At 46.3% G+C, this 17,464-nt stretch overlaps 1 protein-coding gene across 1 annotated transcript in view; it reads left to right on the top strand.

Moving 5' to 3' along the window:
• GLP1R (glucagon-like peptide 1 receptor) overlaps positions 1-17,464 on the top strand; it is a 54,204-nt gene that overhangs the window by 14,770 nt on the left and 21,970 nt on the right. The window contains exons 4-5 of the mRNA XM_006882020.1: positions 14,463-14,581; positions 14,868-14,974. Of these exons, the coding sequence (XP_006882082.1) occupies positions 14,463-14,581; positions 14,868-14,974 (226 nt within the window). The remainder of the gene's footprint in view (positions 1-14,462; positions 14,582-14,867; positions 14,975-17,464) is intronic.

Raw genomic sequence — 17,464 nt, 5'->3', positions numbered from 1 at the left:
AAGCTGGAACAGAAACCTAAACAACAACAACAATGAAATGGTTTGCTGTCAAGTCAGCTCTGACTCACATCAGCTTCATGCATGTCACAGGGAGCTGTGCTCCACAGCATTTTCAGAGGCTGATTTCTGGGAAATAGATCGCCAGACCTTTCTTCTGAGGTGCCTCTGGATGGACATCGGCCGTTAGATGTGCAGCTGTGCCCACTAACCATTTGTACCAGTTAGGGATGCCGTCTTGACAACGACCCATTATATACATTATGCCCACAGTGAGAAAACCGAGGACCCAGGAAGTTTTAAGTCCCTTGATGCAGGTGATGTGGTAAATAGTAGAGCCAAGATTGAGACCGTCCAGTGTCCTTAACCACTGTACTTTGAAGGGATGTGAAACCACGTGGAAACCTAAAGATTGGGCTGTCCCATGGGGAATCAGAGGGCTTCCTGGAGGCGGCCGACCTTTACTTGGAATGCCAGGGCTCCTGGCGGCATCTGGTATGAGCCTCACTTTACACGTAGGACTGAGGTCAGAGGAAAGCCACTGAGAACTGCTAGGGGGCTCTCACCCTCCACAGTCCCTTCCGCAGGTGTACCGGTACCCCTTCATACAGTGCTGCTGTGCAGGCCTGCTGTATGCACTCGATGTTCAGACAGTCTTTTATTCCTTACAACAGCCCTGGGGGTAAGCACTCTTATTAGCCACCCATTTTACAGAGGAGGAAACTGAGGCCCAGAGATGCTAGGTGACTTTTCCAAATTCATGTAGCTAGTAAGTCACAGACCTAGGAATCAGCCCAGGAGTTTATCTCAGAATCAGTGTGTTTAATTGCTACACCTGACTTCCGTGACGGGGATAGGGTGGAGGTGTGGGGGGGTGGCGGGTTGTGTATGTCTGGACGTGGAGACAGGTGAACGCCCTGCTGGGCAGACAGGAAAGACCTGAGCTCTGCAGTGTGACAGCCCTTCTTACAGGCAGCCTGACTGTGACCTTGGGTAGCTTCCCAGACCTCTCTTGAGCCTCAGTTTGCTCACCTGCGAGATGGGATACCGAGCTGGATGCCGGTGATGTTGGGTGGATTGTAGGGCCTCATGAAATGGTAATTGTGATTGTTTCCCCATCATACCTTTCCTTGGCCCCCCTCTACACACGCCTTCTGTGGCTCCCAGTGGTTTGGGACCGGTGCTCAGCAACCTCTACAGGCTCTAGACCCCAGGGAGCCAGGCGCGGGACAGGGCCCATCACTCAGCACTAAGCCGCCCCCAGCTCTGCCTGCAGCCTGCAGCTCCATCCATCACCTTTAATTTTATTTGAGCAGGAAATAGGTCCTCGTGGTGCCCGTTTATGAGTGAACATGGTTTTATTGCTTTCTCTATGAAGATAACGGCCACTGCACAGGCCCCCTGCCAGCCTCCACACCCCACCCCCCGCCCGGCTCACCCAGCTAATTTACTCCCTTTTTGACACTCAGAATCACCGACGCTCACTCCCTCTCCTACTCCCTGAGTTAAGGACCCACAGAGACACCCACCACGAGCCCCAGCAATGTAACTGCCACCTCTCTCAGCCTTGGCATTTGGGAGCAGATGGGGACAGTCTGCAGCTCTCTGGGTCTGGTCAAGAGGACAGACTGTGGAGATGCTTCAGTGTATCCTGAGGAGGAGGAGCACATCAGCTAAGGGTTTGAAGAATTTAATCATGGTGCACTTAGAGAGACCAGACAGACTCAAGCAGCCAGAAACATAAAGTACCCAGGAACGGTAATAGTGTTAAACCTTACTGTCCACAGGCCTGAGAAGTGAGGGGCAGGAACACGGTTAAGGGGACCCCTACAAGAGCTGAGATCTGATGGAGCCCACTCAGCAAGACTGGCCACTGAAGGAGTCACCTCAGAACTAAGGCAGCGTGAGAGAAGAGGACAAAGCCCCCCAATTTCATTCTTCTCTCCCCTTCCTGTCACCTCTTGGTACCTATCATTGGCCAAACCCAATAGAGGGTTCCCCTTTAAGAACACCCCATGGCCATAGAGTTGATTGTGACTCCTAGCCCCTGCCTCCCGTAGGACAGAGGGGAACTGCCCTCTTGAGTTTCCAAGGCTGTAAATCGTTATAGACACAGAATCCCTCTTTTTCCACAGAGCGGGTGGGCTCAGACCTTTCGGTTAGCAGTCGAGGTTGTTAGGTGCCGTCAAGTTGACTACACCTCATCGCGGCCACAGATCGGAACCTTGCCCTGTTCTGTGCCGCTTCGTGATCTCTGGCACGCTCGAGCTCCTTGGTATAGTCACTGCGTCAGCCCTTCTCATTGAGGGTCTTCCTCTCTTTCTCTGATCATCCCAGCGTGAAGTCTTTTTTCCAAGGACTGGCCCCTCCTGGCATCACACCCAGAGTGTGTGAGATGACGTTTCACCATTCTTGTCTCTAAGATTACATTTCTTCCAAAGCAAGACTGACTTGTTCTTTTGGCCGTCCGTGGGATCCTCAGTACTCTTCTCCAAACACAGCTCAAGGGCATCTTCTTTTTCTGCCACCCTGATTCATTCATTGACTGACTTTCAGATGCACAGAGGTCCTTCCAATAGGGGAGAATCCAAATGGTACCATCCACAAAGGTCAGCCTTCTGTGATGCAGAGCCAGGCAGATGTGGGAGAGACTAGAGAAAGAATGGAATTCAAACCTTAACTATAGAGGGTCCACACGCTAGAGAGCTAGGGATGCCAAGGTGATTTTAGGGAGGTGTCTGGCTGTGTGTGTGTGTGTGTGTGTGTGTGTGTGTGTGTGTTGGGTAAAAGGAGACCCCACCACCCCATAAGTGCTGAGTGGGCCAACAGCCTAAGAAGTCCTTGTGAAATGATAGGTCATGAAATGTTAACTCCTGTTCTGCCCTCAACGAACTGTGAAACTTTGAGAAGCTTACTTCACCTTCCCTGGTCTCATTTTCCCCCATCTGTAAAATGGGAACCATAATGATGTCCTAGGTCTGTGGTAAAAGGAGGTCACAGCCAGCTCTTCTGCCTCTGGTGTGACACCAGGATGGCTCCTAGGGCAAGGTGACAGGCCTGGAAGGACAGGCAGGTGGAGAAGGAGGCCTTTCAGTGGACGGGACCACCAGGCACGGCTTGGAAATGAGACCGGGCCTTAGGCCTGCTCTACACAATGTCCCAGAGCCTCTAACCAACTCAAGGAATTCTGACTTCTCAACTCAGAATTATGTCAAGAGGGCTGGAGCAGATAAGTCAAGAAAGGAAAGATGCGTAAGTGTAAACAAAACTTCCAGAGGAGGTTTGAGTGGCTTCAGAGAGCTTGTTGGCTGCCAGAGGGCCCTTCAGAAGCCTTGTTTTACGCACAAGCAGCTGATGTGCTCTTACAAATCATCCCAGCCTCATTAGCTGCACCCCCTCCTGATCCCTACCTGTTTGTTAGCTTAGTTCTAATTATATGAGAGTCATAAAATGCGTTTACAATCACCTGTCACTCACAATTCTTGGAAACCCTGACATGTGCCTCCCCTGAGACAGGCTGAGCTGGGAGCCATAACCACAGGCCAGGTTGCCAAGGGGAAGGGGGGACCCAGAGGAGTTCTCTGGTTGAATGGTGTCCTCAGCTCCAGTTCAGCCGGAGGGAGGAAGTGCCCCTGAGAGAAATCAGGGGTGGGGGGCCAGCAGTGCCTCTGTTGTGGCCAAATATTGAAGGCTTACGATGCACCAGGCACGTCACCTTGCCATGCATCCCGGTTGCCAGGGTGCAGGAACTAATGGATAATGGATTCATGAGCGGCTCTTCACTGCCCTGAGTGTCCACGTCCACGTGGAAGGGCGGCTGTTAGCTTGATTACAGGCGCCGCGGCGGTTTCCGGGAGGGGAAATGTTTAATTGGGAGTTTTATTTCCAGCACCAGGGTCTGACTTAATAAAATATCCCTGGGCCTTCTGGCACTCGGCCACCTCCCCATGTTGACAAGACCTAAGCCAGCCCCCCAGCTGTGATTTACCAGCTCCGCTTGCGCCAGACCAACCCTCCTCTGGCAGTGTGTCGTCCTGTGGCGGCTTGCCTATGGCTGTGGTGCTGGAATCCGTGCTACTAGTATTTCAGATGCCAGCAGGGGTACCCTAGCTAGGCAGGTGTCTTAGACTAGATTTTATAAAAGGAAGCTGAAAGAGACTGAGACAGAGAGAGAAACTGATTTGTTACGAGGAAATGGTGCACATCCTAAGAGAGGGTGGCAAGTGCCAAGTCTGAAGATCAGATGTCAGGCTGGAAGCTTCTCCTGACTTATTTAGCTGCAGGGGTTGAGGAGTCCAAATCTCAACAGGTCAGAAAGAAGGATGCTGGCTTCTAAGTCTGACAAGTCAAAGATCAGCAGACAAACTGGCTCAAGTCCAAAGAACAGGAGGTCAAATGGTGACAAGCCAGAAGTAGGATCAAGTATAAAGTAAGAGAGTTTTGCCAGGCGAGCTCTAGTGGCCTAGTGGCAAGGAACTGCACTACAATCCCAGAGGTGAGCGGTTCGTATCCGCCAGATGTGGAAGAAGTAGGGGCAATCTCCTCCTATACCAGTCAGATCTGATTTGAGCACACACACACACACACACACACACAAAAAGAAGAAGAAGAAGAAGAAAAGAGAGTTTTGCCAGATGTCTATATATATTTGATGGAGACCACACTAAAAGGCTTATTGCATTGGGAAAATCTATTGTAAGGAAGCTTTTCAAAGAGCTGAAGAGCAATGATGTCAGTTTGAAGACTAAGGTGTACTTTGAAGACTTAGATCCAAACTATGATCTTCTCAATTATTTGCTATGCACCTGAAAGTTGGACAATGAAGAAGGGTGACAGAAAAAAGAAAAGATGCCTTTGAGTTGGGGTATTGAAAAATAGTGCTGAATATCCCAGGGACTGTCAAAAGGATAAACAGATATGTTTTGGAAAAGATGCTTCCAGGTTGCTCCTTGGAGACAAGGATTGTGAAAAATCTCACATACTTTGGGCATGCTGTTAGAAGGGGTCGGTCCTCGGTAAAGGGCATCATGCCTGAAAAGGTGGAGGGTCAATGAAGGAGTGGAAGACCCTCAATGAGCTGCACTGAAATAGTGACTGTATTGGTGGTGGGCTTGAGTTTGTTAGAGTAGATCAAGATAGGGTAGGGTTCATAGGGTCACTATGAGTCGTAGTTGACTCGACGGCACTTTACAGCAATCCAGAGGAAATTCCCCTTCACCTGATTGACTGCTTATAGTAAATCTCACTGTGAAAGTGATTACATTCTATTGTCGTGTCCGATCTCGTCAAGAGAGTGACTGCATCATCGTTGCCAAACCAGAGAATCCTAGACATCTAAATTGAAACATAACCTAAGGCACAATCAACCTTAATGAAAGGGATGGAGGAAAGATTCGAGACTCAAAATGAGAAGAAACTGCAGCAAACAGTCACAGGTAGTTAAAATGCGAACTGTACAAAATGATGGATCTAGGAACATTGGAAGGTGTAAAAAATGAATGATGATCGATATCTTGGACGTTTGTGAGAGGAAACTGACTAGTATTGACCATTTTGAATCATCAGACAGTTATATGATTTACAATGCTCGGAATAACAAACCAGAGCAGAATGGTATCACATTCATTATGAAAAAGAACACAGCAAGACAGATCCTGAGGTACAAAGCTGTCAGTGGTGGATGCCTTCAATGAAGGCCAGGTGGTGTGACTATTATTCAGATTTATGCCCCAAACACGGATGTCAAATAGGCAGAAACTGAAGATTTTTACCAACTGCTGCATTCTGAAATTGACTAAACAGTTGAGATGTGTTGATAATTGACAAATGGAACGCAAAAGTTAGAACCAAATAAAGTTGGAGAATACCGGTATTAATGATAGAAACAGTGCTAGAGACCCAACAGCCTACACTTTGAAACTACCTCTGCATTAAAAATACCTCTTCACAAAACAGCTATGAGATATCATCTCACCCCAGAAGAAGAGCAAAATTTAACATAACAGCAAACATCAAATGCTGGCGAGATTGCAGAGAAACTGGAACCCTTATTCACTGTTGATGGGAGTATAAAATGGTGCAGCCACTATGGAAGGCTGTATGGTGCTTTCTCAAAAAGTTGCAAGTAGAAATACCATTTGACCCAGCAATTCCTCCACTGGGAATATACCCTAAAGAATATACCATACCTGCCACCCAGGCAGATATATGCACACCCATGTTTATCGTGGCTTTGTTTGCAATAGCAAAGACTTGGAAACAACCCAAGTGCTCATCAACAAATGAATGGATAGAGAAGCTGTGGTATATTCACACAATGAAATACTACTCTGCATTGAAAAAACAAGGAACTCATGCAATATTATTTAAAATGTGTGAGCCTGGAGGACATTATGCTGAGTGAAATATCTCAGTCACAAAAGGACAAATACTGCATAATGCCGCTGTTGTAGAACGAAACTGACATCAGGGTTGGGGTGAAACTGAGAAAAATTGGATAAATTATATATATTGCATTGAAACAGATGAGGGAGAGAACTGTTTAAAAGTGATTTATGATAGGGTATTGTGGTTGTGACAAGAGTCCAGAATGAAGGTTGCATAGTGGTGTGTACTCAGGGGGTGGAGAGGTGGGGGGAGGGATTGTATAACAATTAAAGAATTTTTCTTTTTCTTTTCAAAGAGAAGAGGGAACTGCAGGGGAGGTGGGGCAGGGAAAAAAATGCAAATCCAAAATCTCTGTAAACATTAATTAAAATTAATAAAATATTTTTTTAAAAAAAAGAACATTGGCATTAGAGCCAAATGACTGGAATATAACCCTGAAAAAAAAGAAATAAAAATCCCACAACCTCTTCAACAACATAAAGTGTGGTCCTCACCGAGATACACAGGAATCTAATGAACTACATTTGTGCAAAGAGATGATAGAGATGTTCAATATTACTTTTTAATACTGTGATTTTTAACGAAGGTTTACAGAATTGTTGGATTTTCATTCATTCATTTCATTTGAAGCCAGGGCTTCAAGCCTGTCCAGACTGGTTCAGTTATGGCTAAAAAAGAGAAACCAAAATAGATGGGATTTGTAAAATATGGTTACCTGGAATGATAACTGAAATTAAAAAGAAATTACAGATTGAAGGGCTGGTCAGAGAACAGCTGGGATGACTACGGAGCAAATCACTGTCTCATAAGCAAGTTCAAGTTGAAACAGAAGACAATGAAAACAAGTCTATGAATGTGATATTGTAACCTTGAATATCTCTCACCTGAATTCAGAGATCATCTCAAGAACTGGTTGGCACGTTGAATAGTAGTGACCAAAGACCAGATGAGTTGTGGGAAGACGTCAAGGACACCATATATAAAGAAGGCAAAAGGTTATTAAAAAGACAAGAAAACAAGCACAGACCGAAAATGGATGTCAGAAGAGACTCTGAAACTTGCCAGGATGGGTGCCTGGGGACCATAGACCCAGCCAAGAACCAGCCATGGCTTTTAATATTGGAGGATTCTAATAAAGAATAATTGATAGAATACCCAGGCTTATGAAGCTTCTCAGGACCACAGTGATCCCTTGGCACTGTGGCAAGAAGGCACATACCACATTGTCAGCCTGCCTCTCTCAAAGCTGGCCCTAAAGAGAACACCCAGGAAGTCAGTGCAGGCTGGGAGGGGACTGAGTGTCTGGAAACCCAAGCACACAGGAGAAATGACACATGGCCATTGGAACTGATAGCATCAGACTTTGATGTTTAACCCCTGGAGATGCAGGGGCTTGAACCCTGGCTCTGCCACTTCCTAGCTAGATCATCTTAAGAAGGTCACTTGGTCTCTCAGAGGCCCAGTTTTGTTCCTCTGTAAAATGTTGTAGAGGGGCTTCAGGCCTTTTGTTCATAGGGTCACTATGAGTTGTGCTTGGCTCAAAGGCAATCAGTAACAATAACAAGATGATGTTAACCAGTGGCATCACCTCCCCAACAGTGTGGGCTTGTAGCTTGTGCAGGTGAAACCACCTGGTTGGAAGTAGCATTGTAATTGGATACTCAGGACAGCTCAGACTGCAGTGTGGGTTAGAAGATTTGAAAAGTAAATGAAAATAGACATTTAGCTTTGTATGTAGGTATATAGTAAGTTAAGTTTACCAAAAAAGAAAGGAAAATAAACCCCTCTCAACATAAATAATGTTGTTAGGTGCTGTTGAGTCAAGTACAATTCATAGCGACCCTATAAAGAACAGATCTGAACCCTGTCCTACCCTGTGCCATCCCTACAATCTCTGAACCCCTCATTGATTGCTACAGTCACCGTGTAAATTCACCTTGTTAAGGTTCTTCCAGTCCTTCGCTATCCCAAGAGTGATATTGTTCTCCAAAGAATAACCTCTCCTAGCAATATGCCCAAAGTATGTGAGATTAAGCTTTATCATCTTTGCCTCTAAGGAGCACTCTGGCTGCACTTTATCCAAAACATATTTGTTTGTTCTTTTGGCAAGTCTATGGGATACTTGGCACTCTTCCTCCACCACAGTTCAAAGGCATCAATAATTCTCCTGTCATCCTTATTCATGGTCTAGCTCTTAGATGCATAGCAAGTGACTGAATCAGGTGCACCTTAGTCCCCAAACTTACATCATTGCTCCTCAATAATTTGGAGAGGTCCTTGACTACAGACTTACCCAGGGCAGTATGTCTCCTGATCTCCTGACAGCTGATACCCAGCGTGTTGATAGTGGCTCTAAGTAAGATGAAGTCGTTGATAGTTTTGATCTTTTCTCCATCCATCGTGATGCTGCCCACCAGTCCAGTGATGAGGAATTTTGTTGAGTTTACCAAAACACAAAAATGGAAAGGGGAAACCACTTAATACAGATAGTTAATAGCTATTTATGCATATATTTTTATAAAAAGTATACATTACTAATGAAGCAAAAAAATTATAGTCACTTTGGTGTCACCCCTCTGACAGGTGGCTCCTGGTGCATTCTATGGCCCATGTACCTTCTCAGTGACATCTCTGGGGTTGACTTTGCCTTTTGTGTACTGGGGTTAATAATGTTCACAGGTGTTATTCATACAGCAAGTGCTCAGGAACCAATCGTGAAGTTTCAGCCAACAGAGAGGGCATGTAAGGGGCGTGGAGGGAGGGAGCCAGCAGTTACTGTGTCAGGAGTTGCTGGGGGACTCAAACAATCAAACACTTGAAGCTCAACATCAAGAAAACAAAGATTCTCACATCTGAGCCAATTGGCTGTATCATGATAGACGGTGAAGAGACTGAGATTGTTAACATCTTTAGTTTGCTTGGCTCCACAATGAACACTGTTGGCCAGAAAATTAAAAGGCTAATTGTATTGGTAAAATCTGCTGTCAGGGACCTCTCCAGGGTATTGAAGAGCAATGATGTCAGTCTGGAGACTAAGGTGCATCTTGTCCAGACCATAGTCTTTACAATTAATTACTTGTTATGCATCAGAGAGCTGGACAGTGACTAAGGATGATAGAAGAGGATTCGATGCCTTTGAGTTGTGGTGCTGGAGAAGAGTATATGTACCATAGACTGCTAAGCAAACAGATCCATCCTAGAGAGAGTGATACCAGGCTACTCCTTGGAGGCAAGGATTTTGAAGCTCCGTCTGACATACTTTGGGCATGTTGCCGGAAGAGACGAGTCCTTGGAGAAGGATATTGTGCTTGGAAGGGTGGAGGGACAGAGCAAGAGAGGAAGACCCTGGATGAGATGGACTGACTCATTGACTGGGGTAATGAGGGTGGATGTGTCAGAGATAATGAAATTGGTTCAAGATAGAGCAGGGTTCAGAACTTTGTACTATGATCACTATGAGTCACAAGCAACACAACGGCACATAACAACAACAAACTAACCAAAAGGTGGGTGGTTCAAACCCAGCTAGAGGTACATCTGAGAGAAGATCTGGTGATCTACTTCTTGAAGATCTAAAGATCTAATGATGAGCAGTTCTCCTCACACACACAGGTGGCTTCCAAGACCCCGAATCTACGCAACAGCAAATGGTTTTTATTTTGTTCTTTAAAGTCTATGCCAAGCCCACTAGTGTCACATCCCTGAGGTCTGAGTCCTGGGTCTGTTGTGAATTAGATGGTCTGAACTTACCAGACCTGAGGCTTCACCAAAGAGCTCTGGAGATGTACTGTGTTGTGGTGTGATGTTAGCATAAGGTCAGTGGCTAGAATCCACCAGCTGTTGTGAGGAAGACGGATGAACAGTCTCCTGCGGAAATTTACACCCTCAGAAGCCCACTGGGAGGCGGCTATGATACGGAAACAATTTGGTGGGTTTGGTTTTGGGGTTTGGCAATTTCCTCGCCCTGTTATCCTCTTTCCTCCCATCAAAGTGTGTCATGAGAGGAGGCCCTGACATCTGTCCTTTTTCCCCATGGTCTCAGCCCAGCTCTCAGGCCACTGCTGTGGGGTATCTCCAGTCAAAGAGAGATATTGCCTCTCATCAGAAGACCTGACCCCTGAAGAAGAACTTGAGGCATCTACACAGCAGATAAGATAGACAATGAAAGCCACAGCAGACCTTCAAAGATGCTAAAACCGAACCATGTACCACCCCTTCTCTGCTTCTGTGTGTCTGAGTTTGTGCACAGATGAACCAGGGGGGCCCTGAGACAGGACCTCCCACCTGTCCTCACAGTGGAAGTCTCACAGTTAGATTTTCAGGATTTGTTTCTTTCCTAGGTCAGGCTCCCTTTAAAATCCTGGTTCTTCCAGAAGAAATAAAGCTGTATGCAAATTAATTCACCCTGGTAACCTGCTAACATTTGTTTCCTGGAAAGGGGCCTGACTCAGAGTTTGTGTATTAATTTCCTGACACCCAGAGTGGGTGGTTTTAAAGAACAGAACCTTATTGTCTCTCAGCTCAGAAGGCAAGGAGTCTGAATTCAGGGCTTCAGCAAAGCTGTATGCTCTCGGTTCTCTCTAGGGCCAGAGCCTTCTATTTCTTCCAGGATCTTGAGGTAACTCCAGGCCTGTTGGCATTCCCAGGTATGTTTTGGCCTTTCTTGGCCTGTAGCTGTCTTTCCTAGGCATCTTCCCTGGAGGTATCTCTGCCTCCGTGTCTGATTTTTCCCTTTTATAAGACACTTCAAGATGGTAGGATCCACCTTAGCCCATGATAATCCCAGGTAGGATCCACCTTACCCCAGGATAACTGGCCACACCTTCAAAGACAACCTGTTTCCAAGCAAGGTCACAAGGCTTAAGGCTTCAACATAGCTTGTTATGATTGTTATCTTGTGTACTGTGGAGTCAGAACCAACTCACAGCTGACCCTCCAAGGGGTTTTCAGAGGCAGTAAATCACAGGGGAGGGGAGTGTGCATCTTCTTTCTGCGAAGCAGCGGATGAGTTTGAACTGCATCAAGTCGGCTCCTACTCATAGAGGTCATGTACAGCAGATGGGAACCTTGTCTGATGCTGCACCATCCCCACCAACTGTTGTTGTTATGTACCGTCGAGTCACTTGTGACTCATAGTGACCCTGTGTACAACAGCCCTAAACCCTGCTCTATCCTGTGCCAATCTCATTGCCTCTGACACACCCATCCCTATTACCCCAGTCACTGAATCAATCCACCTCATAGAGGGTCTTCCCCTCCTGCGCTGTCCCTCCACCCTACCAAGCATGATGTCCCTCTCCAAGGACCTCTCCCTCCTTACAACATGTCCAAAGTATGTCAGACATAGCCCCAGAATCCTTGCCTCCAAGGAGCAACCTGGTTTAACCCTCTCCAGGATGAATCTGTTTGTTTTCTTGGCAATCCATGGTACATTCAATACTCTTCTCCAGCACCACAGCTCAAAGGCATCAATTCTCCTTCTATTCTTCCTAGTTATTGTCCAACTTTCTGATGTGTAACAAGTGATTGCAAAGACGATGGCCTGTATCAGACACACCTTAGTCTCCAGAGTGACACTGTTGCTCTTCAGTACTTTGGAGAGGTCCCTAACAGCAGACTTTCCCATTGCAATATGTTTTGTTTTGTTTTTTATTTCCTGACTACTGGTGCCAAGAGTGTTGAGTGTGGAGCCAAGCAAACTAAAGTTGTTAACAATCTCAATCTCTTCACCATCCATCCTGATGCTGCCAATTGGTCCAGTGGTGAGAACCTTTGTCTTCTTGACATTGAGCCTCAGTCCATACTGAAGGCTGCAGTCCTTGACCCTCTGCAGCAAGCGCTTCAGGTCCTCCTCAGTTTCAGCGAGCAGGGTTGTGTCATCTGCATAACGCAGATTGTTGATAGATCTTCCACCAATCTTGACCCCACATTTCTTCTCATAGAGCCCAGCCTCTCAGATAATCTGTTCTGCATACAAGTTGAAAAGGTATGGAGACAGGACACATCCCTAACCCTAATCCCACCAACTAGCTTTGCTTCAACCCATCCGTGCAGCCACTGTATTCATTTCTCTCATTGAGAGCCTTCCTCTCCTTCACTGACCCTCTACTTTTCCAAACATGCTGTCCTTCTCAAGAGACTGGCTCGTCCTAATAATATGCGCAAAGTAAGTGGAACAAAGGCTCACCATCCTTGTCTCCAAGGAGCACACTAGATACTTTTCTTTCAAGACAGATCTGTTTGTTCTCTTGGCAGTCCGCGGTGTATTCGGTACTCTTCTCCAACACCACAGTTCAAAGGCATCAATTGTTCTTCAGTCTTCTTTATTCCTTGTCCAACTTCCACGTGCACTGGAACATAGTTCAGTCCTCAGTGATTTGTCTGTGAAAGGGAGAAGGCAAGGAGCAGAAGTTGCTGGAAGGCTGAGCTGAGTAGTGAAGGCCAGGGTTAATAGTGAGGGGTGCTGGAGAAAATCAAGCTGTCACTGGGTCCTGCAATCGAGCTCTGCCTGTCTCCTAACAGGGGTGGGTGGCACCTCAGCTCTAGGGTCTGGAAAATAGAGCCCCTATTCTAGACGGTTGCTGCCCCTCCTGGGTCCTTGAGGCATGGGCCTTGGCACTGGTATGTATGTGTTAATGAGCATCTTCTCACCACTGAGTTATAGTTCTTACTGCTACCCCTCAACTGGAAACTCCCAATTGCCACCACTACCTGGACCTTGGCGGGCTCTTCATTCTCCCTCATACCTTCCTTCTACAGCTGAGACACTGGCCTTCAAAAGCATCAAGCCAAATTCATTCTTTGCTCCAACTTCCAGCCTTGTTCCCTGGGTCCTCCCCCCGCCCCCATCTTGTCCAGTTCTGCTGACCCTGTTGTCCGCCCGAGTTCTCCTTCAGGGAGGCAATGAGGCGTTTCCTCCCAGACGCAGTTCAGCACTTTATTCCCTCTCTCTGCCTCACATAAAACCTGGGGCCAACAGCCAACTGCCTCCCTGGGTGGATGAAAGTGGGGTGTGGCTGGGGGCTACCTTAGTAGACAGTCTGATGAGGTGTGGATGAGTACCCCAGGCAACCCATTCTTCACTCTGCTCAGCCTGCATTTCATGTGTGTTCATTTGTATTCTCGGTATTCCTTTTTAAGGGCATATTCTTATTTTCAGTAAGAATCTTGATTCGCTGAAGCCTAGGACTGTAACTTTCCCTTTGAACTCAGGATGCCTCAGGGTGCAGACTGAGTAACCCCCATAAGACGGGGGCTCCCAAAGGCAGGGCGATGTCTTCCCCTCAGACTGGAGCTCCCTGAGGTCAGGGCGGTGTCTCCCCTCACACTGGGGCTCCCTGAGGGCAGGGATATATCTCCCTTCAGACTGAGGCTCCTTGAGCACAGCCCTGTCTCCCTGCAGACTGGGGCTCCCTGAGGACAGGACTATAACTCTCCTCTCACATTAGGGCCCTCTGTGGATAGGACTGTTTCCTCTTAGACCGAGAGTCTCTGAGGGTAGGGCTGTATCTCTTGCCCTCACACTGAGGCTCCTTGACGGCACAGTCATGCCTCCCTTCAGACAAGGAACCCCCTTTCTTCCTTTCTCAGTGCCAGCTTTGTTCCCCAGGTCTGTTCTGTCTTGAGGTAGAACACTGTGGCAGGGAGATGGGTCCTGAGTCCTGGAAATAAAATAAAAAATGGCATCAGATGGCGGTGGGGCTGGCAGGGCTCCTGCTGGCCAGTGCCAGACCTTGTCAGCAGTGTGATTTAAGGCTAGAGGCAGAGAGAGACCTGGAAATGGGCTAGACTTGTCTAATTTCAGTGAATGAAATCAGCATATGCATCTTAGGATGCCTGAGAAGAAAGGCTGAGGGTGAGGCTGGGCACAAGCCACTGCCTCCAATTGGTGATGTCCTTCCTGTTTTTAGGCCAGTAGGGCATATGGTACAGGCAGGGTGCAAGTATATGTGTATTTTTGGGTGCTTGAGAGTATTACTAGCGCAGAGGGTCAGTTCTGAGAAGGAATGGTGGGCATCTGGCGACTGGGTGGGCTGTCCCACGCAACCCAGACTCAGCTTCCTGGTCCCCACCCCCAGTGCTGCAGGGCCATGTGTATCGCTTCTGTACAGCTGAGGGCCTTTGGCTGCACAAGGACAACTCTAGCCTGCCCTGGAGGGACCTGTCGGAGTGCGAGGAGTCCAAGCGAGGAGAGAGAGTGAGTAGGGAAGGCGAATTGCATGCAGGGAGGGATTGCACGGGCCCTGGGCTTCTGCTGGACCCATCTGTGGTCATCTCACGCATCTCTTGCCTCTGGGGGATTTGCGACCCATACTTTCAGGGCAAATGTGGTGTGCTCACCTCTTTGGCTCTCAAAATCCCCAGGACTATCACCATTGCCTACTCTTTCTGAGTCCTGGATCCCAATCCCACGGAGAGAAGGGTGGGGAGAGGGGACCATGGGCTGCCCTGTGTACACGTACACATGTCCCCTGTGTGCACAGAGCCCCCTGGAGGAGCAGCTCCTGTCCCTTTACGTCATCTACACGGTGGGCTACGCACTCTCCTTCTCTGCTCTGGTCATTGCCTCAGCCATCCTCCTCGGCTTCAGGTAAGGGGCTGGGCATTGGGAGGGAACTGCTGCTCGCTAACTGTCCATCTGTCCCTCAGATAGAGAAGGAGGTCTTCGCACCACACCAAAGCTACCGAGGCTGGCCACTTTCTCCCCTTGAGACCTCTAAGAGAGCCCGGCCATAAAATAAGAAGTTTAAAACACAGAACACATCATGGTATATTTAGTCTAATCTCCAGTAAATTAATATGTGCATCAGATATGGCAGACACACACAGATACACACCCCTACACCTTAACAGTGGATGGTAGGATTACTGAAAATCCCAGGAACGCCTCTGCATTGTAGATGTGCAACATAAATAATCAGGAATTGAGAAGGATTTTAGAGAAGATCTCAGAGATTCTGCTCTCCTGAGTGATTGTCAGCCCCAGTAGAAGAATTTTTTTTATCTGTCTAACCTAACCAGGAGCTGAGGAACCGCGTGCTAGGTTCTTGCCCCTTTCTCTGTGCTAGTAGGGTAGTAACGGTTTTTAAGCTCAGGACCCTGGGGCACTAGCCAGCAGTGTGACATGAGCAGTGGAAGCCTCTGTCACCCCCCAGGGCACGTGGCGCAGTCCTGGGCACAGTAAGCAACAGCAGTTTCCATGGCACTGACTCCAAATCCTGGTGCCCCGTGTGGGTCAGAGTAGAAATACACTCCATAGGGATTTTTTGGGAGTAGAACACCAGACTTTTCTTCTGAGGCACCTGTGAATAAAGACAAACCAGGACCTTTCAGTTAGTGGAGATTCAGTGAACCATTTGCACCCCAGAATCAAGTCTCAGTAATGCATTAGCTCAATGAATAGTCTCATCGGTTATTGTAACATGTCAGACACTAAAAAATGCAGTGACCCGTGCACTGTGAAGTCTGAGAAGTTAAGCATAGCCTTAGAACAGGGATACAGAGAATCATTGATCTCTCTCCTCTCCCCAGCCCCACCAGAGGTAATCCTCCAGTGTGACACTTCTGATCCCCATGAATTTCTTTTTTGCTTTTGTACGTGTGTAAATCTCCATAAAAGATTATAACATGGTTTTGCATTTTTAATGTCATTGTATCATTGATAATATAGATGTTTTTCCGCAAGTTGCCTTTTTTTTTTTTTTTTGCCTGACATATTTGCAATCTTTTTTTCATTTGTTCATGTGGATTCAGGTAGCTCTAGGTCATTATTGTGTGACATACACTAAGTTATGATATATTAAAATATGTCACTTATTCTTTTAATGAACTTTTGAAGTATTTCCTTTTCTCTTTATTACAAACCTTGCTATAATGAACACTGTTACCTAAAACCCCTTGTAAGTGCAGGAGTTTCTGGTGGACATACATCTAGCAGTGAAATTGCCCGTCTGAATACCACATGCATTTTCAAGTTTATTATACTAAGTTTCTCTGCAAAGGGGGGTCATACCAGTTTGCCCTCTCAGCAACAGTAAATGAGAGTGTCCTTTGCTTAACAGTACAACCAATAGCTTGTGTTTTCCAGACTTTAATTGCTGCTAATCTGAAGTGTATGAAATATCTTTCTATGGCTTTAATTTGCATATCCTTGAGTCCTAGAGAGATTTTTTTCATGTTCTCTTCTGAAAATTGCTGTTTATATCTTTCCTCCTTTTTAAAAAAAAAAAGGTTGTTTTTTGATTTGGTCTTAGGTATCCATTTTATAATCTGGATGCAAACCAAGAATATACTCTCTTATTCCCCCCCTCCCCGTTACTTTATGATGCCATTTATGTGTAGAAGTTCTTAATTTTAATGAAATTAATTTCACCTTTTATTTCCTTTATGGTCTTATTTTCAATCCTCCCTCATCCTGGGATCATAAAGACAGTAACATATATTTTCTTTTAAAAAGTTTCAGAGTTTTGCCTTTCTCTTGTGATTGTTTGGTCCGTCTGAAATTTCTTTTTGTGTATGTTGTAAACAAAAGATTCTATTTCCTATTTCGATTATGTTTCTGTGATATACTCTCAGGTCGATTTTTTTGATACCTGCTGGCCCAGGTGACAGAATAGAACCACTCCATAAAATTTTCTTATCTGATATTTTTTTTATTAATTTTAATGAAAGTTTACAGAGACTTAGGGTTTCCAGTCATTCACTGTTGCACTTTTTTGTGGAAATAGAGTCCTCAGGCCTTTCTCCCATGGAGCTTCCATGTTGGTTTGAACAGCCAACCTTTTGGTTAGCAGCCAAACACTTAACCCTCGTGAGGACTCCTTTCCCCCTATCTACATGTAATTAATAGCCTCATCACTATTTATTACAGTTCATCTTTTGTCCCTTAATTTGCAGTACCTACGTAAAATCAATGACTTATTCATTGCAAATACATTTTATAAGAGACACAAACACAGGTTATACACATGGATTTCACCTGATGGTAGGCATAGGAATCAGATCGACTACATCTGTGGAAGGAACCGCTGGAGAAGCTCAATATCAGCTGTGAAAACTAGGCCGGGGGCTGATTGTGGAA

This window comes from Elephantulus edwardii, unplaced genomic scaffold, assembly GCF_000299155.1.
Source record: "Elephantulus edwardii isolate Elephantulus edwardi_28Jun2011 unplaced genomic scaffold, EleEdw1.0 scaffold00017, whole genome shotgun sequence".
Lineage (NCBI taxonomy): Eukaryota > Metazoa > Chordata > Mammalia > Macroscelidea > Macroscelididae > Elephantulus > Elephantulus edwardii.
This window is presented reverse-complemented; position numbering and strand designations above follow the sequence as displayed.